At 45.7% G+C, this 23546-nt stretch overlaps 2 protein-coding genes across 2 annotated transcripts in view; one reads left to right on the top strand and one right to left on the bottom strand.

Moving 5' to 3' along the window:
• The window catches only part of LOC142777466 (uncharacterized), a 191448-nt gene that overhangs the window by 133005 nt on the left and 34897 nt on the right, over nucleotides 1-23546 (top strand). The window lies entirely within an intron of this gene.
• The window catches only part of LOC119185459 (uncharacterized), an 80258-nt gene that overhangs the window by 52829 nt on the left and 3883 nt on the right, over nucleotides 1-23546 (bottom strand). The window contains exons 2-6 of the mRNA XM_075882759.1: nucleotides 12233-12470; nucleotides 9495-9619; nucleotides 7947-8053; nucleotides 1452-1756; nucleotides 75-190 (exon numbers count right to left, since the gene is read on the bottom strand). Of these exons, the coding sequence (XP_075738874.1) occupies nucleotides 75-190; nucleotides 1452-1756; nucleotides 7947-8053; nucleotides 9495-9619; nucleotides 12233-12447 (868 nt within the window). The 5' untranslated portion in view covers nucleotides 12448-12470. The remainder of the gene's footprint in view (nucleotides 1-74; nucleotides 191-1451; nucleotides 1757-7946; nucleotides 8054-9494; nucleotides 9620-12232; nucleotides 12471-23546) is intronic.

Here is a 23546-nt window from a genome sequence, read left to right as displayed (position 1 = left end):
TTTTTTCTATCCCACTGTTTTGCCCAAAAATATTCATCCAAGATACGATCTCTTTCAGTCATAGCGATACTTACGCTGGAAGTTTGGGTTCTCCTCTTGTTCATGTTCCTGAATTTTCTTCAGGTAGCCGTCTATGAAATCGCGATTGAAATGCTCATCCATTGTGGCTTTGTGATCTGCGACTTGTCCTCTGAAATGAGATCGACATACATTTTTGTGACGCTCCGACACATGGGCGCGTGTGCCATCGAAATTGGATCTGTGGCGTTTTCGTTGATAGCAAACTCACGGAAAGTTAACTTGAAGAACGTGAGTTTGGACATGTTAATACTCTATATTAACACCTATAGTGATAAAAAGGGACAAGAGGCAGCAATACGAGAGGGACACAGCTCCCTCGTTCATGTCGCTATGTCTGTGTCCTAATGCGTCGTCGTGTTGGTTTTGTACGTTTTTGGTGTTAATAAAGTTTAATGTAACCTTGGCAAAAATGTTTTACAAGTAAGGCGTGTGGTTTCGCCAAAATGAAGGTCTGCCAAGCATTTATTTATATATTATGTAGCATTGCTAATAGTGAAAAAAAAACTGAAATATTGTTAATATAGACGTCTTCTGTGCGTGAATGACATAGTGATTAGATGATTTTGACTGTATATGAATAGTTTACGTTATTGCAATACGAACACGCTGGTGCTCCCGTTAGTTAATGAGACAAGGAATCCTCGCCTCCTCACCCAACCGCGCACGCCCCCCCCTCCCCCCCCCCGACCACTATTGAGAACTGTTAAGAACTGCTCAGTGTCTGGGACCCGTTGATTTCTTACGTGTCGACCGTAGGGGCGGCGCTCACGTCGATTTGGGCTGGAAAAGCCGCGCACCGCGCACAAGAGCTGCTATGCGCTTCGGCTCCCCGGCGGGCTTTTTCGACGGGTTTTTTCGGAGAACAGATGTCGGCAGCTCGACATCAGGTGACCTGAGCACTGACGTCACGTATGACTGCATTAGTGAAGCGCATTAGTGAAGCGCAATAGGGAAGCATGACTGCCAGTGACTTACGGCATGCCAATCCGCTATTCTCTCCATTTTGCCAAAATCACCATGGCCACAGCCAGGGTCGATAGATAGATAGATAGATAGAGAGATAGATAGATAGATAGATAGATAGATAGATAGATAGATAGATAGATAGATAGATTTTATGGTATCCCGGACAGACGTGCCATTGGCGCCAACGTGATTTCCGGAAAGCAACTGACCAAACAGCTCTACGAATGAAGCAATAGGTGGTGTTTCTGTTCCAGTCACATGACCCCTTTAACTTATGAGCTGCAAACAGACGCTTCCGTGTTTTAATTGGCCTATCGGTAGGTAAATACTACCGACGTATTGATGGCTCAGTTAATTTGGGAAAATATAAAAAATAAGTTGATAGGGCATCAAACTGCTCATACTTAGTGTATTCGATGAATTCCAGGAGCTTGGACTTGATGACGGTGCGTCGCGTAGAAGGTAGCCAGGTGACAGCTTTGCGCACGAACGACGGCAAAAATTCGACCAGGGTGCCAGCTCGTATAGCCTTGAACAGTTCGCTGAGCAGCTCGTCCAGGTAGCGGCGGCGCGGGTGCTCGAACGGGTACCGGCTACCGTACACGAGCGCGGCGATGTTGTTCGAGGTGCTCGGGAAGATGTACTCCTGGATGGCGAGGGGCGTACCTTTGGCTTCGGCGATCTTCTCCACCATGCACTGACACTCTTCCTGCAGAACACGTTGGTGGCGAAAGAAAAGTTTGCGTTGTAGCACGCAACATGTCTATTCGTATACACCTGATTGATTGATTGATTGATTAGTGCGGTTTAACGTCCCAAAACCACCACATGATTATGAGGGACACCGTAATGGAGGGCTCCGGAAATTTCGACCACCTGGGGTTCTTTAACGTGCACGAAAATTTAAGTACACGGGCCTACAACATTTCCGCCTCCATCGGAAATGCAGCCGCCACAGCCGGGATTTGATCCCGTGACCGGCGGGTCAGCAGCCGAGTACCTTAGCCGACAGACCACCGTGGCGGGGCTATTCGGATACATCTGAAAGGGGGCGAGGATACAGGCTCAGTGCCTAGCTATTATCAGCCACACGCCTGCTGCTCTTTGCGTGCTTATACTCCGTTTTATGCATGGGGTGCAACCGTGATTATGCTAGCAAGACTTCTTGCAGCAGATGCGTTCACACCAAGAAATAGCTCAGTGACTTGATTTCACGTGATACAATTTTTATTTTGTTATGAGGCAGAGTAATAAATGAAGATGCTGTGTGCGTCGGAAATAAACAAACCCTTTTATTTATACAATTGTGAAGACGCTGTTCTGAATCGCTTAGCGTTTGTCTGTTTTTTTCTCATCGCGGCCTCCTGGATTAGCTCCAGCAGTGCGCAGCCTGGGCCATTTGCGGATGGCACGTTCGCAGTCTGGTGTTTCATTAACATCTATCCAGGAGCGGCGCCAGTAGGGGTGTATAAGGTGACTGCACCCCCTCCCTTGTAAATTTCCACCTCTCCCCTTTTGCTCCTCAAGATCAAGCATAGCCAAACACGATGCAGATTTTGCAAGCCTCGCTGGCCCCCCGAAGGAACTCGCTTGTCGTCGGTGCCCCCCTTCCACCCCAATAAAAAATACTGCGCCAGGTACCCCTGTGTCCATCACGTCGCCTCACGCGCAGCCTCGTGCTCGGCTGTAGAAGGACTGAAAGCTGGACCGTTTGCTGACAGTATAAGAACATATTTTCGACTACGAGAATGCAGAAGAAGAAGGGACAAACCGCAGCGCACTCTATGCTCGGCTCTCACGAGTGTTCACAAAAACGCAAACCAAACTCGAGACGCGTGGACTTACACATTTTGAAGACCAGGCTTCTTGCATAGCTTCCTCAGCGTTGCACATGGGTCAAACGGAATGAGGGCATGACGCAATGGTGGGAGCGTTCACAAGGGCGGACAAACGACATGCGCTTAGGGTAATAATGCCCAAACTGCCATTCGAACGGGAAACTGAGTATAGTGGTGGTCAGCCATGAGCCATATTGTACCGGTGGTATTAGACTAAAGTAATTTTTGCCGCTTAGGCCAGGCACATGTTGTTTACTGCAGGGAGGCACCCGCACTACAAAAGCTTGCCAGCCACGCAGTTTTTTTCCTGATCGTCCACTGAAAGCGAGCTACCCACTCTTATGGAAGGCATCGTCAGACTCTGCTAGGTCATTCTCAGCAAGTACTCCAGCGATATTTTGTCACGTAGTCTACCCTGTCTTGTACTATTAGTCTCGGGCAATACGGCACGGATGATCGACCACATTAAAACATTTTTGGGCTAGTTGGTTAGCGAGGGAGAAACAGCGCAAGCCCACACCCATAAGAGAGACAACACACACACAGGCGCCGCATGTCTGTGCCTTCTCTCTTGTGGGTGTGTTCGGGCTGTTACTCTCTCGATCATCAACTAGTCTCCCGTGAGCTGCCTATGGCATAGATATTTTCGCAAAATGCTCAGAGGCATATTTGGCGCCATCGTCTATGTGACTTTCTTAAGCGGCGCCGTTGGAGCGCTGGCAATGATGGCATATGTGTCTGCGAAGCTTGTGTTGGCTCGTGTTGAGCGAGGCTTCGGCTCGAAAGTGGATACGACGGCCTAAATAAAGCTTTCCTAAAACAATACTTCTATAAGCGTATCCGATTAATGTACATTATACTCTAAAAGAAAAGTGAAGTCACCTCTACATCATAACCAAATGGTGAAAGAAAGAAGTAGACGACTAGCAGAGGCAGTGTGAACGCTGTCTTTATCCTCTGCCTGCCGAGTTTAGCGGCCGTATGTTACTTTTTACGCTTCCTAAATTTGTACATCAACACAGAAGTTCAATGAAACTCCTTTTTTAAATATACCATGAAACGACATGGTATCCCCAATACAATAAAAGCTAATATTGTCTCTCACCCGATACCGAAAAAGATGACCCCTAAAATCAACGCGGACCGCATGCAGACACCAAGCAAAAGCACCGCTCGAATCACAAGGCACGAACAGTAAACCTATTTTCGTCGATGCCAGCCCATACACTGAACGAAACACTTACACTGCTGTCGTGATCGACGCGTCGGGTATGTGTATTAATGCGTGCTCTGTCATAACAAACAATATAGAGGAGACAGAGGAGGTAGCCATAACCTTGGCTATCACCTCCAAAAATACACATTCATACTGAGCGATTCGCAAGTAGCCATCACAAATTTTACGCGAGGACGGATTTCACAAGTCCCCAGAATTCTTGTTAATGGCCAAGAACTACGCAAAGTAGGTGAACCCAAATACCTAGTATTGTTTTCGGCGCACACAGAGACTTATACACACAATACGAAGGAGCTGGTTTACGAGTTGCGTGAATTCACCCGCCGCGCAACCCGACCACACTGCCCGGTTATCATGTCTGGCGCCGCCAACGTACCACAAAAATACCGATTTATAAGCTACACAGAATACACGTAACACTGCTGAGAAACCAGGCGCGTCTTTCCTGCACGTCACCCGAGTATCGACATGCAACGAGCATCTGAATACCGACAGCTACAGACAAACTCCTACCCAAACCCCGTGCACCTCCACAGGAGCTACCCACACTTATACCAGGACAATAAATGCAAGCTACGTGTAAGAGGAAGGGCATATTTTGAACATATAATATGGGAATGCCCCAACTTATCAGCATGTTCTCCCGAGGGCCTCCGTGAGCGGTGCCATCTAGTGTTGCTCAGCTCGAATGTCACCAAAAATGGGCTATCCAGCTGGCCAGGAAGGCTGTACGGAGACAAGGTCTCCTGGTACCTCCCTGTGTGGTCCAGCCCGGACCACAAGCATGCCGGATCAGAAAATAAAGTTTATTCAATCACCGAGTCTGAGCAATAATAAGAAATAAATAGCTGCAGCTACGTGCTCTTTCAGCAAGAAATCGACGTTTTTGACGCAAGGAACGGGTTGAAGCCAGACGTGTCTTCGAGGCGCCCGGTCACATGAACGACGCAAATCCGAGTCAAGCTCAAAGATTACGTATCCCGGCATTCCCACGCATCCAACTGCTCGCAGCGCCACTCTTCCCTCTAGGTAGGAGTAGGCCTACGTCAACCACGGGTCGACTTGCCTCTTCTTAACATGACGAATTCACATCGGTCGCGGAAGTTGGAACGAGAAGTGACCAAAAAACTTGTCCCAGACGTCGTAGTGTGACATGCGATTGAAGCACGACTTTGTGAGGTGAAGGAAAATAATGAATACGAAAAACATCTCAGTGGAAAATTGCTTTAAACATTTTAGATTAGAGATTAGGCAAAGAAAATATGTTACTACATTACTTTACAGTGATTGATATGTAGTGTTTAACGTCCGAAAACCACCATATGATTATGAGAGACGCAGTAGTGGAGGACTCCGAAAATTTTGACCACCTGGGCTTGTTTAGCGTGCACCCAAATCTGAGCACACAGGCCTAACATTTCCGCCTCCTCCGGAAATGCAGCCGCTGCAGCCGCGATTCGATCCCGCGACCTGCGGGTCAGCAGCAGAGTGCCGTAGCCGCTAAACCACCGTGGCGGGGCATACTTTACGGGGATCCTGGTATTTTGCAAAATTGACGACTGTCATATTTTTCGGTCTACCGCCAGAATTGATATCGTATGCGAGCACAACCCTTATATGTGGGCCATGGCTTACTTTCGTGCCCTGGTCTCGCTCGTATTCTCTCTAGACTATTTTTTTTACATATGTGTTGTTTACTTGGCATGACATTTCGCTGAGAGTCACCTAGCTCACGCAGGCCCATAGCTAGGAACTTCTCGCCCTGGGGGAGGGGGGGGGGAGGTTATTTATTGAAGGCCATTTGCCCTCAGTAAAACAGCCTCCTCTGTCCGAATTTTAGGGGGGAGAGACAGAGAAAGAGCACTTCCCCCTGGCTACGGACCTGAGCTGACGGTATAGCTTCACATAATTTTTTTCTGTGACTGCAAACTACTTTAGCTGGCGTACGGTGACATGCTGTCGGCCTTCGTGACGATGAATGCGGCACGCAACGCAAACTTCCGCTGCGCTGAGCACCACAGCAAAGGCGATACTTGTACGAGTGTTGACTGGTTTCATGGCTTTCTCCTATAAGTTCGGCAAGAAGAGTTTTCGAACTATTGAACCAAACTATTGGCCATTGTATAGTATATTTGCTATCTGCACGACATTTTGTGTTATAGCCCGAGTACGACCGGTGATTAAATATGGCTTGCTTTCCAGGTATTGTTCGTCGTGCTGTTCTTTCGTATAGAAGCATTAGGGATCCGCAAATAATAAGAACAATCAAAAACGAGCTGGAAAGCGGCTACATGAAAAAAAAAAGATTTCCTCATAGCGTGCCGTGTAGGGTACTAGTTACACGTCGCTTCAGCTTCCGTTTGTGCGGCGGGTTTCTTTTCTTTTTTTTAATGCGTAGATGATGGCAGTGGCAACGAGACCAACAAGACACAATTTTGTTGGGATGCGTGCTTCTACTGGAGCTTCACTACCAGTTCACACATGCGTCGGCTGTTAGTTTTATTCGTTTGGAAACATAAAAATTTATGGGCGATAGGCTGCATTAAAGGAGGTGATGGACACAGCGTTACTTTTGCTGTGTTAGGCTTAATGGCAAGCGAGCTTAAATTGTAGGCGACTTTTTTTCAAGTGTCGCAACCATCACTTACTGCAAACTTTTTCACGAAACAATACCTAACATTGTATAAGCAGGAAAATCTGTTACCTGTACTTTTTGCTCCAGTTCAATTTCTTTTCTTGAAATAACTACTATTTTTGTATTATCTGAAAAAACGTTGATGTTAGCGGAGCCCACGGCATTGTATTGTTTGTAGTTTTCACGTGTTTACCCACTCCCTTCTTCAATGCGTTTTGACCCTGAGGGTATTATAAATAAATAAAGGAGCCCACTCGCGCACAGTGATGCTGTTTTAACCTCATGTCATAGAACATGCGCTACAATAATCAAGTACTATCTTACCCACATAAAATCGGTGAAAAATTTGTCAAACAGTTTTATTCGCATTGAGCCTAACACACGCGGCAAATTTTCGTGACGTCACTGCGACGTCATCAAATCCCATTATCAGAACCCGTGACTTTCTGCTTCGTTCAGGCCGACACTGCCCTCAGTTTTTATTTATTTATTAATGTGCGATTGATTGATATGTGGGGTTTAACGACCCAAACCGGTGGGTTCGGGACGTTAAACCCCACATATCAATCATGATTATGAGCGACGCCGTAGAGGAGACTCTGAAAATTTCGATCACTTCGGGTTCTTTAACGTGCACCCAAATCTGAGCCCACCGGCCTACAGCATTTTCGCCTCCATTGAAAATGCAGCTGCCGCAGCCGGGATTTGATCCCGCGACCTGCGGGTCAGCAGCCGAGTACCTTAGCCACTAGACCACCGCGGCGGGGCGATGTGTGCACGACTCACTTGTCCTGTTCAATTAGGCATTTAAGGCGTTCGACTTCATAAATGTCACTACATACTTTTGTTGCGTTTTGTTGCAAAAGTTAATACGCTACTTTTCATTGAAAAGTCATTGTATAGAAACGATGAGCGTGGTACAACTTATAGTTCTTGCTTTTAGAATTATTGCGAAAATATGCAACAAAATGTTCCCCACAATCAGTCATACGATACCGGAAGCGCATGCTTTTGTCTCATTAGGCCTGATTCAGTCCATCATTGACCAACGCGACAATTCATACGGCTGCACTGATACGACAAATACTTCATGGTCAATATAGACTGTTGTCGCAACATTTGAGATAATAATGGATGCTTCTGATACATTGCTGCACGAATCGCTGAAGTGAAGAAAGATGCTGCTTACCTTAACGTGTTCCTCCATTGATGTCTTGCCGAATCCCAAATCCCTCAAGACGTGCAGGCAGAACCTCCTGTTGTCCACCCATGTGTCGCCGTTAAGCGTCGCCACACCTGGCCAAATAGTTCAGCACACTTACCACAAAATCTGTGCTGTACTTTTCAAGTGTACGGCCGCTTTTAAGATCCACACTCTTGGTACATAAGCTAATCACTGACGTCATAAGAACGTTGCAGCTAACGCAAGCGTAAGTTTACCTGGCACAACGTTTTTTGCCATGAGATCAAGGATATTTGTCTCGTCTTTGGCATACCAGACGACATATTTTAGGGGCAAAGCTTCTTATGGCATGACTTGTGCGTCTCCCGTTGTCGTTGTGCGTAATCGCCAGTGGCGCATACCCGAGAGAGCGGGTATTTGTCACAGGAGATAGACGGGTATGTGCCACAGGGGAAGGAGAGAGACGATCGCACGACTACGATCACGATAAAAAGATGCGACATGGCGGTACTTAGAGTGTTCACTAGATGAACAGATGAACGGATGTACGAGTAGACAGACAGACAAGCAGACGGACGGATGGACGGGCACGCGAATGGATAGACGGATGCGCGGATGGATGGATGGACGCACAGCTGGACGGACAGACGGCTGGACGCACGGCTGAACGCACGGACGGACGGAAGCAAGAATGAACGGATGAATAGAAGCGCGAATGTACTGACGGTCGCTACGCCCCACTCATCATCATTCACTCCGTGGAATATGCTGTGATTTTTTCGTAAAGTATTTTTAATTAGGAAGCAAATTTTGGTCTTCATAGCAAACAGTATACATAAATAAAACTGACTGGTTTTTTGTGTATTCGCCTTAGATGACCGGAAGTCGACAACCATGTTCTTTTTCTTTTTTTCTCAGTCGACTGTAATGATCCTCCCCTTGCTTTTTGAAGCCTTCCTCTGAAGTGCACGCCTCTGGGGTCGTCGCAACTTTGACGGAGGCGAGGTGTCATATGATTGGATCGTGGTATGCCATCATGACTTCACAAATTTCAGTGATCAATGACCTCATGATGACGTCGATTATAGTACGACTCCTATATTTGTTCTGAGAATCTCGTATGACCATAGCAAAAATTTTTTGGTACCATTCCTTTTCTCTACACCGCTTATTTTATAAAAAGCCACCCGAGAAAATGTGGAATGCATTTGTGATGTTTGTACGCGTAAAGAGAAGCCTTCCTAGATTGAGATATGCGTGCACCTAAACACAACGCATAGCACCTACAATGTCGCTGTTCATTTATGCCTCGATACAGTCCCTTCGTTATTTTCCCGGGGCTGTGTCAATTTCATGGGGTGTCAGCATTCACAAATAAAAGAAATGGTCTTCCATGGTTCGTTTTACAAGCGTATATGACGTACTGACGGCATACAGTTGGCACTATTCTAGTGTTTAGTGCTGCGGAGTTCTTTTCTCGAGTAACTCTTGAAATGGTCCAGAGGAAAGCCTCACTTTCAAAGGAGAAGGCGAAGTGAGGTGGGGCGCACTTACCTCCGTACACTTCACCCCTGAACAGCCAGTTCTGTGGTCGGTACAGAACCTCCTTCTTTGTGAGAAACTTCTTTATTGACGGGAAGTCATTCAGTATGACCATATCAGCCGAACCAGTCTTTATCCTAGGAAGAAAAACAACGTGTGATTGGCACCCTCACTCATTTACTTCACCAGGCCAGTTAAATAAAATATATATATATATATATATATATATATATATATATATATATATATATATATATATATATATATATATATATCCCGGCAAACAAGTAAAGTCTGTAGAATAAGAAACAGCGTATAAAGACTTTCGTTGGTTTGGCACTGTAGATTTTCACCAACGTTTACGGTCTGGTAGACCAGACTGTCAAAGTAATAAGTACAATACTTGGTACTTTGACTAAGTCTGGTCCACCAGATGAAACGTTAGTGAAAGTATACAGTGCCAAATTAACAAAAGCCTTTATTCCCAATTTCACCCCCCCCCCACACACACATATATATATATATATATATATATATATATATATATATATATATATATATATATATATATATATATATAGTATAAAAAGAGGTCGACAAACGTGCGAAAAAACACTAGTTTTACTAACGTTTCGGCAGGTGGGCCTGCCTTCGTCGGAGTGAATGGTTACACATGGCACACAGGGCACATATATAAGCCGCTTCTTTGCGTATCACACGGCTAAGTCATTATCAGTAGTATAGGAAACAAGATTCTTGTTTCCTATACTGCTCATTATACTGTCATTATCAGTAGTATAGGAATCTTGTTTCCTATACTACTGATAATGACTTAGCCGTGTGATACGCAAAGAAGCGGCTTATATATGTGCCCTGTGTGCCATGTGTAACCATTCACTCCGACGAAGGCAGGCCCACCTGCCGAAACGTTAGTAAAACTAGTGTTTTTTCGCACGTTTGTCGACCTCTTTTTATACTGAATTTTCCACCGGATCCATTGAATATCACCCCACCATATATATATATATATATATATATATATATATATATATATATATATATATATATATATATATATATATATATATATATATATATATATATATATATATATATATATATATATATATATATATATATATATATATATATATATATATATATATATGCTGACACACCTAATTACGACGTGACGAAACGCCTGTTGCAGACCGTTGCCTGGAGTAAGACTTTTTTTGTGTTATTGTTTAATTAGATAAGTTTACTTAACTAACTTCTGAAGAAACGAAGATGGAAAAAAATCAATGAGAACGTTGTAAATCGGTTTGCAAGATGTTCAATTGGACAGTTTCAAACTTTATATCTGTTAATTATTAGTGTTTTTCTGCTAACTACAAATGCCCGCAAAATAAAAAAAATACCCTGTGACAAACGCACTGGTGTGCCTACGCGCGCCGTGATTCTGGTGCTCCCCAGTGTTTCGCGTTATGCTATGTGGCCGAGAGTGTCCACGTAATGTAAAAATATTATATTTACAACAAGGGTGCGCGAGCACTGGGCATTCACTTCCCTAAAAACGAAAATCGAATTAAAATGTTTGGGCCCTGAGACTATATGACAAGTTCAATAGAAGATGCAGCGGTCACGTGTTTTTATGCGTTCGAATTTCGCACTAAGTCTACGATGTTGATTGATATGTGGGGTTTAACGTGCCAAAACCAGCATATGATTATGACAGACGCCGTAGTGGAGGGTTCCGGAAATGTCGACCACCTGGGGTTCTTTAACGTGCACCCAAATCTGAGCACACGGGCAGTCTACGATGTTCGTCAGTATGTCTAATCGGCCGCGGTGTTATAGCGGTTGTGGCGTTGGACGGCTAGCAGGACGTTAGTGAGGTCGAATCCCGGTGGCTCTGGTCGCATTTCGGTGGCGGTGAAATGCTATGAGGCCCGTGCGCTTAGATTTAAGCGGCCGTTATAAAACATCAGATGTTAAAAATATCTGGAGCACTCCACAATGGCGTAGTTCATACTGATATTGCGGTGTTGGCGCGTAAAATCGCAACGTTTATTATTCTTAATGGGGCTGCTATGGTATGCGAAAAAACTCGCCTTGAGCCACCACTCATTATAAAAGAATTGGGAAAATACTCTTGTACATCAGAGTCTGTGCACAGACCGTTAAGCTACGCTACATAGATCAGTGATTGTAACTTGTTGCCAACCTTACTTTTACTGGATGGTTATAGTAGCGTGATTGGCACTCCGCGCTTCCACATAATTTCGGCACCTTGAGCTATGCCTAGGCTGTTTCCTTCATATATACCACACCAACCTGTCTTGGTCTGCGGATAATATTGAACCGTCTTACTATCGCGAAAGCCACTTATATATGGGGTCTTCGACAAGTTGTACTGGAGGTCAGGGGTGCGATTATAATTCCATGCACTAGCGCGGTGCAGTGCCCACACGTGCAATAATTTTCTCGGATGACGTAGACATTATCATTACCTTCATAAATGTTAGTCGAGTGGTTGTACATCACACGACATTACGCAACCAAGTTTGTTCAATCCTAAAAGCAAGCTGACGAATAATCGCGTGCCTGCGTACGCACGAGAAGCTTGTCTCGGTGATCAGCGTTCTGAAGCTCAACCGGTACCAGCAACAATGAGCTCTATGTGTGTGCGCGACAGATGACGATGAGCGTAAGGTAAACTGTCTCTTCACGATAGCACGTGAACGCACCTGTACACCGGTCCATATTGCTTGGCCCATTTCATCGCCTGGTTGCAATGAAAGTCTTTGTGCGTGAACTGGACGTGACCCACGAGAGGTCGACCTGGCGGACCTGGAGGTAGGCGTGTTCCAGGCGGCAGGCTCCTGCTGCTCAGCCAACTCCGCGTGATTAGGTAGAGCAGTGATGCCACCAGCACACTGCCGGCAATGGTAAACCAGTCCATGATTCTTGTGCCTTGAGTCGCAGCTGTGTATGGAGACCAGAATACTGCGTTTTTACTGTCGCGCCCACTTTAGAGCAAGTATACACAATCTTTACCTAATTATCTGTTTTCCTGGTCAGCTTACGGGCTGCGCATTTCATTGTGTCACGACCGATCTGAGCTAATACTAGTTTGAATAAGCACCAGCACCAGCCAGCGTGCGACAAGGAAATACCAGATGCTATCGCGCTCGTTGGTTCCACCCGATGCGCAGCCGTCCACCACAGATGTCTGCCACCTGCTAGTGACGCCACTTGTGGTCTCTATCATTTTAAGCGTTGAATCACAGCATCTGTCTCTAATATAGAGCAAGAAAGAAAAAACGGGAGATGGTAAGCATGGTAGAGAGGAAAGAAAATCTGTGCTTTCGTTATGCTGCGCCGAACACGGAAGTGAGGTAAAGTTTACAGACAAGGATTTATCTTCCATTGATTGAGCACAAGGTTATGTTGAGATAGGCTTATCAACGACACAAATACTGCGGTACATTAACAAATGAGAAGCGGAAAAACAGTTTGTCTAAGCCACATTTCCAGTTCACGCGTTTTTCCACGCGTTGAACAATGAAAAATGCTCCTACGATAGCGTATTCAAGTATACTATTTATTCACCATGAAATGCTCAAAATGGGAGTTTCTGTTTCCTGTGTGTGCCCGGCCACGAATAACTTGACAACTGAAACCTTATTGAGTTCAGGGCCGTAGAGCATATGTTCTGGGTATGCGGCGAATAGAATTGTCTTCCAAATAAGCCCAACTACGCGTAGCCTTGTTTTTTTTTTTTCACAGCATCGAACTCGAAGAATAGTAATGAAGTGAGTGTATATATGGAAGGTTTATCCTTACGCCTGACGAATAGCTATGAAGTGTGTGCTGTACTTGTTATAAGATGATATATTTAGGCGGAGATGCGCTTCGTAGTAGACTGAAAAAAATCCAAGAGGTACCACTGAGCCACCGAGCAGCGGGCCGAGGAAGCCACCAGAACTCAAGGACTCCCGATTGTAACCTAAGCGGGGCCATTGGCACGCCAAGCGCCTCCTCTATTTTTTTCAGTGCCCGGGCGAACGCTCTCTTGAGGCGGTCGAGCGCGCACTCTGCCTCCGCTCGCCGCTTCCGCATGGCGGCGCTGCGCGAGTAGACTGCGCGAGTATTACATCTAGGTGGCGTTAGCCGCCGCCCGATCTGAAGGGCACATCCACTGCAATCCATTCGTTTTCCATCGAGAATCTGGCGCTGGACAGCTCGCGAATTCGTGTTTTCATGCGAGTTAAAATTTGCATTCGTGGTTCTCGCTGGTTTTTATGGGTACAGTGAAAATGAAAAGTAACAGTAACATTGAGGCCCGATGTTCTCACCGGGCTCTGTCAGACCGTGCTACCGGTTTGATATATGTGTTTTAGTTTTATAGCATTCGCCATTTATTTTTTGTTTCAAGCAATTGATACCTCATCATTTGCATGCCTCATCACACAATACTGCTGTGCACCACTCTGCATATCTGACGAAAAAAAATCAGAGTGTCTTTTTTCATTGCTCATTTGTTATAAAAACAAGAACTCGCCGGTCCCTTTGTGTATTCACCTGAGACGACTGAAAGGCAAGAACTGTCCTCGTTTTCTTTCAATTCAATGCACTGAATGTTTCCTGCTACCCTCCGGGATTTTTCTGCTTCCAACATGGCTTTCTTACTGCCTCAAATGTTAGAGACAAAGCTAGCTAGCTGGTTATGTACTGCCCTCATTCTCGGCCCATTTCAACTAAGCGATGACGGTATACGATGCCGTGAACTTAAGTGACCTTCTGATACGTCACAATTATATGTGACGTTATATGATGACGTCTTTGTGTAATGATGATTTCTTGCATTACTCGTGTTCACGCCGCCGACGCGAGAAGATGCCGGAGGCCACCGGCGATCGATTTTCGCTTTTGATGAGGCATTTAAAGCTATCGCCTTAATGCACTGTACGGCTGTAGCTACGTGAAATTGCAGCTTCCGCTGGTGTTCGGGGAGAGCATGCTTGCAGTAATCGGGCTGAACACTTGGTCTCATAATAAATCCTCGTACTACACTCTAATATGTAACGGTAATTTACAACCCGACTATTTTATAGATTATAAGTAGTGGTGGCTGAATACTACCCTTCGCCTTTAGAAACATGACGATTGGTATCCTTAAACGGGAGTGCACTGCATCCGAACAGTCAACAAACGAGTCTACTAGTAGCAACGCTGTCTCGCGATCACTGCCGTGTACAACGTTAACATTACGCCCCACAGTTGAATGGGCACCACCCATGGGCACTACGCAGCCATTCGGCCTCTGTTCTGCTCGCTACCAAATTAAGAGGCCAGAGGAAAGAAGAAAGAGAGCTGTACAGCTGGATAATAAGGCTACAACAATCCGTCCACGAGTACACAGACAAGCTCAAGCAACTGACCACGGGCCGCATTTTTCACGCCTGCCTTCTCGGCTCAAGTTGAGAGTCAGAATTATACTTCAGACTTTAACAGAGCCTGTTCAAAACATAGGCCATGATCGTAGAAATCACGCCGCATACGGAGCTGTTCTTGTTTACTTCACGATGATTTCATTGTTTAAGCCCTCAAATGGTGCAACCACTTGCCATAGTTACTCATTTTCCAACACTTGCTTTTTTTCTCGGTGGCAACACGTGTAATGCTTCGCAAAGGGAACGGATGATGACCTTACATTCCTGGAAAAAAGTCTAGTGGCATTTTGTGCTATTTGGTGCATGAACTCCAGGCTTGCGCATGATATGCTACGCCCCTAGAGAGTAGCAAGCACCGAGGAACATTATGCCCCCAAGCTTTTAATATTAGCTCCTGGAAAAGGCTTCTCTCAAAAATCGACTTTCAGTTAGTCAAAAAACCAACTCTCAGTCAAGCGAACGCCACGGTGACAAAACGATCTTCAGCGGATTACTGGCATGAGCAGACAACGCATGAGTGCCTCGATCAAGTGGTCGCGAACAACACGTGCCTTTCAAATGAGCTGGGTGTTCAGAACAACAAGTGCTTCACGATTCTCGTTTCCAAGTTTCTATTGCACCTTAAACAACGTGAATACAGCCGAAAATTGAGCCGTGTAGCAGATTCGAATACAGCAGCGGCTTTCATTAGCGCGGGAGACGACGCGGCGGCGTGTCTACTCCAGTTGCGGCACCTGGCGGCGAAACGCCGCACTAGCACCGACGGCCGCTTCCCATTGCAATCGGAGACGCTTCTCGACCGGTGAGCTGGAAGGTTGTCGCGGCGCGCTGCTGCAACGAACGCTTCTATGGTCTGTCAGCGGTTCTCTTGTTCCACTCATCACTGAGGCGGCTCCCCTTGTAGGGGAGCCCACCTAAGAGAGGAGATGATCGCACCGTCAAGATTTCAACCCCTCAGCCAACTGGAAGATGCTTCTAACAGCCAGCCAGCGGACCCCACCACTCAAGGATCATCCCGGTCAGGGCTTCCGAGCGACACATCACTAAACGGCCCCACCACCACAGGAAACCAAGTAAGCCCGCATCTTTTTGCTGAACATCATGCGGCATCCAAGCATACAGCTATGGACGACCAGGAAAGCTGGACTGTAGCACAGAACCGAAAACTCCCGCGACCCAAGCCACCAACCTCCCCACAGCCACAGACCCTATTTGAGACCATAAGGGTGAGGCCTAAAGCATTTAACATCACCCAGATTCCGCCGTACCAGTTTGCGTATAGACTCCGTCTAAGTCTTCCTTAAATAAAGGGGTCAGGCATTCACTGCAGACTCCTCACCAAGTCTAACCTAGCAGTAGTTGATTGCTACACAGAGCAAGCTGCACATCTATTGCTGAACCTGGACCACCTGATCATTGACGATCAAATCGTGCAGTTTAATACATATGTTGCGCTCCGTGAAGGGCGCATAAGAGGCGTCATTCACAGAATCAAGGGATTAACTGAAGAGCAGTTAATGCAAGGCCTGACAAGTTCAACTCATGAAATCGTGTCAGCACTGCTTCTCGGGTCGTCTAACACAGCACTAATCACGTTCAACGGTTCAAACCTGCCAGAATACGTGGCTTTCGAATCGGTACGTTTCCCTGTGCACAAATACAGAACCAAGATAACGTCATGCTTGAACTGCTTAGGCATAGGACACAAAGATGACGTTTGCACAGCTCCTAAAAGGGGCCTAGGAGTTTGCACAAAGTGCCATACGAAACATGCGGAGGATTTTATCTGTACTCCGAAATGCATACACTGCAATGGACCCCTTGACTCACGCTCGCCTGACTGTCCAAAGGTAGCAGCAGCTACTGCTGCTCTTCGTAAGCGAGTGAACAAACCACCCAAGCCAGCGGCACCCTATTCCTCACCAAACTGCTGCGCGTCAGGCAAAACGACCCAGAAGACGCAACAGTTACAGGAACAAAACTTTCCGTCTCTTGCTACCGATCAGCCAACACTCACACCGCAGACGTTCCCGCAGTCGGCAACACAACCTCCGACGCAGCTAGCGTCCCCCACCACATATGCAGCTAAGGTGCATCACACGCAGTCTCCACCTAATGCCTCGCCTGCACCACAGACGCATCCAAGCGTTCTGCAAGAACTAGCGGAACTACGAAACACCCAGAAGTAGTATCTATACTCGGCAACAGCTTTTCTTGACATTGGAGCGAAGGCTACGGAGGTGGGGCCTCCGCACATTTGTGTTACTACGCAAGTAGTGCGGCAGCTTGCAGCCGATTTCGGTTCCAGTTTCGGTTTTCGCTTGCTCGCTGTGCTAGTGTGTTTAGCAAAATGTATGCATGCAAAATGGGAACGTCAGAGTTAAACTTTGATGAGAGTGCATACACGCAGCTAGTTACTGTGCTGTTTATATACTGGTACATATAAAATTTTCCGTTGTTCAGAACGTTTTCCCAGCATTATTCAGCCTTTATAACAGTGAAGTTTAAGTTCCGTGTTCAGCCCAGTATATACGGGCACGCGCCACACGTGATCGAATGTTAACGTTCACGGTATTGAGCCCTGGTACAGGCGAAATGGAAGGCGGGTTACGGAACGATCTGGCCACGGGCCTGTCTTGTTTCAGTTTTGCTGTATTCGCTTTACGCCCTCAAAGGCTGCCAGCAATGATCGGCGCATACTGCGCCTCAGTGTTCGAGAAGCCTCACAATTGTTGTAGATCGTTGTTAAGATTGCGCGCAAGACGCGAACAGTGAAGCTTATTTCAGAGCTTGCGCGGCCACCAGTGATAAGGCTGGAAAGTTCGATGCGTGATGTATAAAAGACGGCGCGTCCCAAAGATGAGCAGCTTTTCCACGGCCGATGCTGTGCTCACCGCTGCAAGAGCAAGCAGCAGACGCAGCCGGCGTGCGGAAAATGTGGTGCCGTCCAAAAAATAAAAAAGAAAAAAAAACTAGGGCACACGATAACTTCTTTTCCATGAACAGCGTCCCATACTTGTTCTATACTTATAATGAAGAAAGTTTTATTTATTCAGGCCAAGTAGCTATTAGAATCAGAAAATAAAATAGGTACTATTTCCTGGCGCGCGCGCATGCAGGCGGTTCGGCTTTATAGCTTCCACAGTGCTGTCAAGAAAAGCTGTCGCCGAGTATACAAATTATCAGTGACCAACAGAAAACTATTGATGAACATAAAACTGTGATTATCCAATTGATGGAACAAAACGCTGCCAGAGACGCTCTAGCCTTGAGTCAAGGGCAACTCCCCTCCGAGCATGAGCAATACGAACGTCGCTTGGAGCAATTCGCTGCACAGCTACAGCACATGCAACGCATTATTGAGACACTCAAACCAAAAACGTCGGCTAAAGAACAAACGCGTCAGGCCTATTGCAAGTGCAGATCAAGAAGAAACCATAGATTCAGAATCATGCCTCTGATAGTTCAGTGGAACGCCAGAAGCCTTCTCAATAAAATTGATGACTTTCTTTACATCATAAACTCTCTCGAAAAAACTCCCATATTGTTTGCGTGCAGGAACCAGGTAAATATTGCCCCATTCCAGGCTATGCTGGCGTTTCATTTGGTCGATGTGTTACGTATACAAAGAAAAACCTTTCGGCGGTCCACGACCTTCATTCTTCAGTTTCATTCTCGTGCATTCAGACTCGTACCGAAATAGAGGGCAAGACATACGAAATATTAAACTGCTACAGCCCTCCCAAATCAAGTAGTGTGGAGCTACCCCTCAGTAAAATAGACCCTAAAGGTCCAACCTTAATTCTGGGAAACTTTAACGCACCATGCATCTTCTGGGGATACTGACAAGATTCTCCCAAGGGGAAGCAACTCAAAAAAGCTTTGGAAGACGCCGGCTTTACCATCCTCAACACGCCAGGCCAATACACAAGGATTGGTGGCGCGAATCAGAATAATACATCGCTGGGCCTCACGTGGGTTAGGCACCTACCAAAAGGTACGCACTGGGACTTATGGCCCGACAATATTGAAAGCGACCACTTACCAATTGTGATTGCCTGGGGCGAAATTTTTACTATGTCAAAGGAGTGTTCCTTCATTGACTGGGAGAAGTATCGGTCTTATATCGATGGATGCCCTAAAACAGTCACCCTTGACGAATTTACAAAACATATACGAGAAGCGACAAAGAAGGCAAGCAAAACCTACAAAAAGATTCCTCAAAAGCCTGCGCCCGATAGGCACCTCTCAAACTTGTGGGAGGCACGCACAGCTGCTTTACATGCATACAGGACGGAAGAATCAGCAAGCAATCGCCTGAAGCTTAAGCTTCTTAAGCGACAAGCATCAAAGTACGCATGCAAGCTACGTAGGCAACAGTGGCAGGATTGCGGGGTGGGATACAACAACCTGATGGATGAGGGAACGAGTACAGAAAGAAAGAACTAGTGAAAGAGAAAAGGAAAGAATCATAGAAGGAAAGAGATAAAGAAAGAAGAAGCAGGAAAATTCTTGGCCAGAATAACTTATTTGCGAGGTGGAATTGGAACTTGCATTCCCACGATCTGAAGGTGAGCAAAGTACCCACGATGCCAATGGTTCTCAAACTTTGGGGGTCCGCGTATGTCAGGTGGTCCGCGAAGCCATTTCTGAGGTCCGCAAAACCTACCATTGCAAAAAAAAAGTTTTTTTTTTCAGAGGCATGCCATGTCCCGTGACAACACCTTCGGCAGTTTTGTTATGCTTCGCTTGCAAAATTACTTGCATTGCAGAGGAGCTGACTTGCGTTCGATTTCACTCACGAGGGGGTTGTAAAGCTTTTGTTGCAATTTTCTACTTCATGTGCACGGGATCATGCATTGTCTAGGGTTGCATATATGGAAAGAAACAAACAGCTAAAACGGGTTGAATGGGGGTGCAGACCGCACAACTAATTGACGAGCTGTTGAGGTCAGATTGGCGTGGTCCTTTGAATTTGGTCATTGTTTGCCAGGATGAAATTAATGACACTTGTTTCACGTTGCATGTTGCGTTAATTTTTAATCCAGCTTTTTTATCTCACTATAATATCTTCCTCATAAATCTCATAGGTCCACGAAAGGTCTTGGAAACATCAATAATTCATAACCGCGGCGCTGGGCTATCCAGGCGCGCTAACAGAGCATAGCATGGTCTTAATAAATGCGAAACATTTTTTTGTGTACTGCAATTACTTTTGGCGTTTATCTATCTAGCCACTTACGTTGGGGTGTTTTCATGATCACCCCCCTAACTTGGTGTAAACCAAAACTAGTATGGGAGGGTAAGATGGTTTGACGAATACAACAAGCTGGTCTTGACGTGAATAATGTCGCAATCCAATTACGTACGTCGTCAAACACCTTCCGACAAACAGTGGCACATACCCACGGGCGGGTATGTGCCGTTGGTATGCGGGTATGTGTCACATGTGATTGACACTTAGTACCTACCCAGGAACGACGAGATCACTAATGAGCAATTTTAACACGCGAGCGTTAAGAAATACCCGACATCGGTAGCCGCCCCGACGAACGCAAGGAATAAATGTCAGGGTTCCAGCTAGAATCGAATCCAAGCATTCTGCGTGGCAATGAAGCATTTTACCTCAGAGCTACGCCAGGTCTCGGATCTACTTTTTAAATAGACCCTAATGTTCTTCAAACGTCGAACATGGTTGCAGTGCTGGCTATGCAATCTTATAAACAGTACATATACACGTACTCATGTCGTACAGCCGTCTTGTCAGATTAACGGCAATTATAGTGAAGTGCCGTCCATTGAAGTTGATTTACGCTGCAGTATTCAGGGCCACGAACCTCGCTGGCACTATAGCGCTACCGATGAACTTACCGCTTCTGGTGTTGCTGATACCCATGTTGCTGTTGGCAGCGTTACGCAAAAGTAAACATGCGACTGGTTTAACATATGTCTGTGCGTATACATTTATACATATATTTATCATACTTTCATAACGATTCGCGCAATTAAAAAATTACAACACAGTAACCTTCCCTCCGCGCATGCTTTGCATATCATCGATTTCCGAAATACGTAGGATCTGCCGAAGTTTTCAGTATAGCACAGCAATAGGGGGAGAAAGAGAAATGTGGTTGAAAAGGACAGATGTCACTGTCAAAAGGAGAAATAAGTGTGAAATACAGCATTGAAAGAACGAGGAAAAGACAGAAGAAAATGCAGAAAAAGAAAAGAGTGAAAGAGAATGCGTAAAAAATAGAAAGAATGAAACAGGGAAAGAGAGAGAGAAACATAAAAGAAGAAAGAGGAAGCAAATGAGAAAGAGAGAAATAAATAAATGGAACGCAGAGAAAGCGAGACAGTCGATCTAGAGACAAAGAAAAAAGATTGATAATATAAACCAAGACGTAAGAGGGGAGGACGGAAAGAGCAAACTGAAGAGAAACGATGCAGGCCACTAAGCTCGCAAGTTCATTCAAATTTGGCCCCACTGAGGTGTCTTAAATTTTTTTGAACCTTGATTTCCAGAATTTCGCGGGTGTAGTAATCTGGAATTCACTAAAAAAGAAAAGTGTATATTCGAGAGAAAGGACATGTTCTCGAAGGCGGCGTAGAATGTAAAGGAGACCACATGATGGCCTATAGCGTCTGTAAATAAACTCAAGTGAGCGTGACCCTGTATTGTAATTAGCTGTATTGTAATTAACATGAATCGTAAGATTATCGTGACCGTGTATGCGTAATGTTCGGAGCACATATGTACAAAGTCTCACGTGTGTGCTATGTAATTGCTCTCGCGCTGCGCGTGTTATCTGGCTCGTCTATATGCGTGTGCTTTTATCTGGCAGAAATTTGCATGTGCTTTGCTACTCGGCAGTGTCTCGTAATGATTGATAGATTGATATGTGGGGTTTAACGTCCCAAAGTCGCTATATTATGAGAGACGCCGTAGTGGAGGACTCCGGAGATTTAGACCACTTATGGTTTTTTGACGTGCACCCAAATTTGAGCAAACGGGCTTACAACATTTCCGCTTTCATCGGGAATGCAGCCGCCGCAGCCGGGATTCAATCCCGCAACCTGCGGGTCAGCAGCCGAGTACCTTAGCCACTAGACCACCACGGCAGGGCGTGGCTCGTAATGCTATCAGTGCATTTTTCAATTTTGTTTTCTGTGTGTTTCCCTTCCAGCACCCTTTCACGTTTATTTAATTAAAAAGAGCGTTGAAGTAGACATCAAGGTTTATGTCTGCTGGTGCGTATTTTCAGCGCCGGCATATATTTTTGAATTCTCAGTCACTCATAGAATTACGAATCTCCAGGAAGCAGCGCGTGCTACGCTGCATTTCGCGCTTAAAATACATAAAGTTTTATGCAACCCGCCACGATGGCCTGTAATGATTACTGTGCTCGACTGATTACGGAGCCCACAGGAGTGAATTCAGGCTGCGGTGGTCGCATCTAGGCGGGGTCAAAATGTTAGAGGCCTGTGTGCCTAAATTTAGAACATGGGGAAGAACACCAGTTGCGTAGTATCCTCGTATATATTCATCGCGACATAGTGTGAGCCTGAAGAAAACTGAAATAAGCGGTCACGAAAAAGTCGGTTAAGACGATGAACGCTAATCTTGCCTCTTTCGTTTTCCTTACTCACATCCCTTTCATTTGTCCTTATTCTGAGACGTGCTAAAGCTACACAAGAATACGAAGCACCAACTCGTCCAGTCGGCCGTCAAATACAGGTGGTCACAATTTCCGAGCTTTCCACTATTGGCTCTGTCATAACCGTATCGGGCTTTTGGTATGTGAAAGCCCAGCAGCCTTACAAGCCTCATCAAACACAAAAGTTAATCATCGGTGCCATTGCCGTTAACACGAGACAAAAAAAAAGTAATCGCTTGATTACGTCAAAATTGTCAAAATATATGACGTCATCTTGACGTTATTGTGGCATCACTGTTTAATGAAGTCATCACATAATTTCGTGACGTCATCACATGACGTTCGCGCTTGGTAAGAGGCGGACCAATCACGAAAGCAGTGCAATACTGGGTGAGGTGCAGAAGGCTTGCCGTGCCTCCGATCCTGGAGGAAGTTGGGAACCACCATAGAGACATAAATATCTTGGAGGGGGGCGGGCAGGAACGCTACATTGACTGAGAAGAAAAATCTGGCTTTCGCCTTCGGGCCGTTTTTGGTGAATGCCTCAGGGACACTGTAAGTTTGACAAAAAACTTCACAGCTTTCAACGCCTGCGTCGCTTGTTTTCACTTTGTGGCGATCGCCTTTGAGTGACCATTGCGAAGTCACGATTGTTTGGCGTAACCGAGCGGTTTATTCCTCCTGGAGGGAATAAGGCATTGCTCATGCAATAAAATAGAGAATGAGAGATTTGTATTAAGCACAGGTCTTCTGACGTGCAGCAAGATTTATAAAGGTCAACTTGGTTCTGCGGAAGCCAGATATGTGGTGGATATTTTCGAAAAGGAACATTATCATCATCTTGAAGAAATATTTTGTACGCAACCTACATAGACGAAAAAAAAAAGGAGGGGCGGGGACAGAATGAGGCGTCGTCCTGTCCTTTTCTTTTTTCTTTCGTCTATGTG

The sequence above is a fragment of the Rhipicephalus microplus genome, chromosome 2 (genome assembly GCF_043290135.1).
Source record: "Rhipicephalus microplus isolate Deutch F79 chromosome 2, USDA_Rmic, whole genome shotgun sequence".
In the NCBI taxonomy this organism is placed as follows: Eukaryota; Metazoa; Arthropoda; class Arachnida; order Ixodida; family Ixodidae; genus Rhipicephalus; species Rhipicephalus microplus.
Note: the sequence above shows the minus strand (reverse complement) of the source record. Positions and strands in the feature narration are given on the sequence as shown.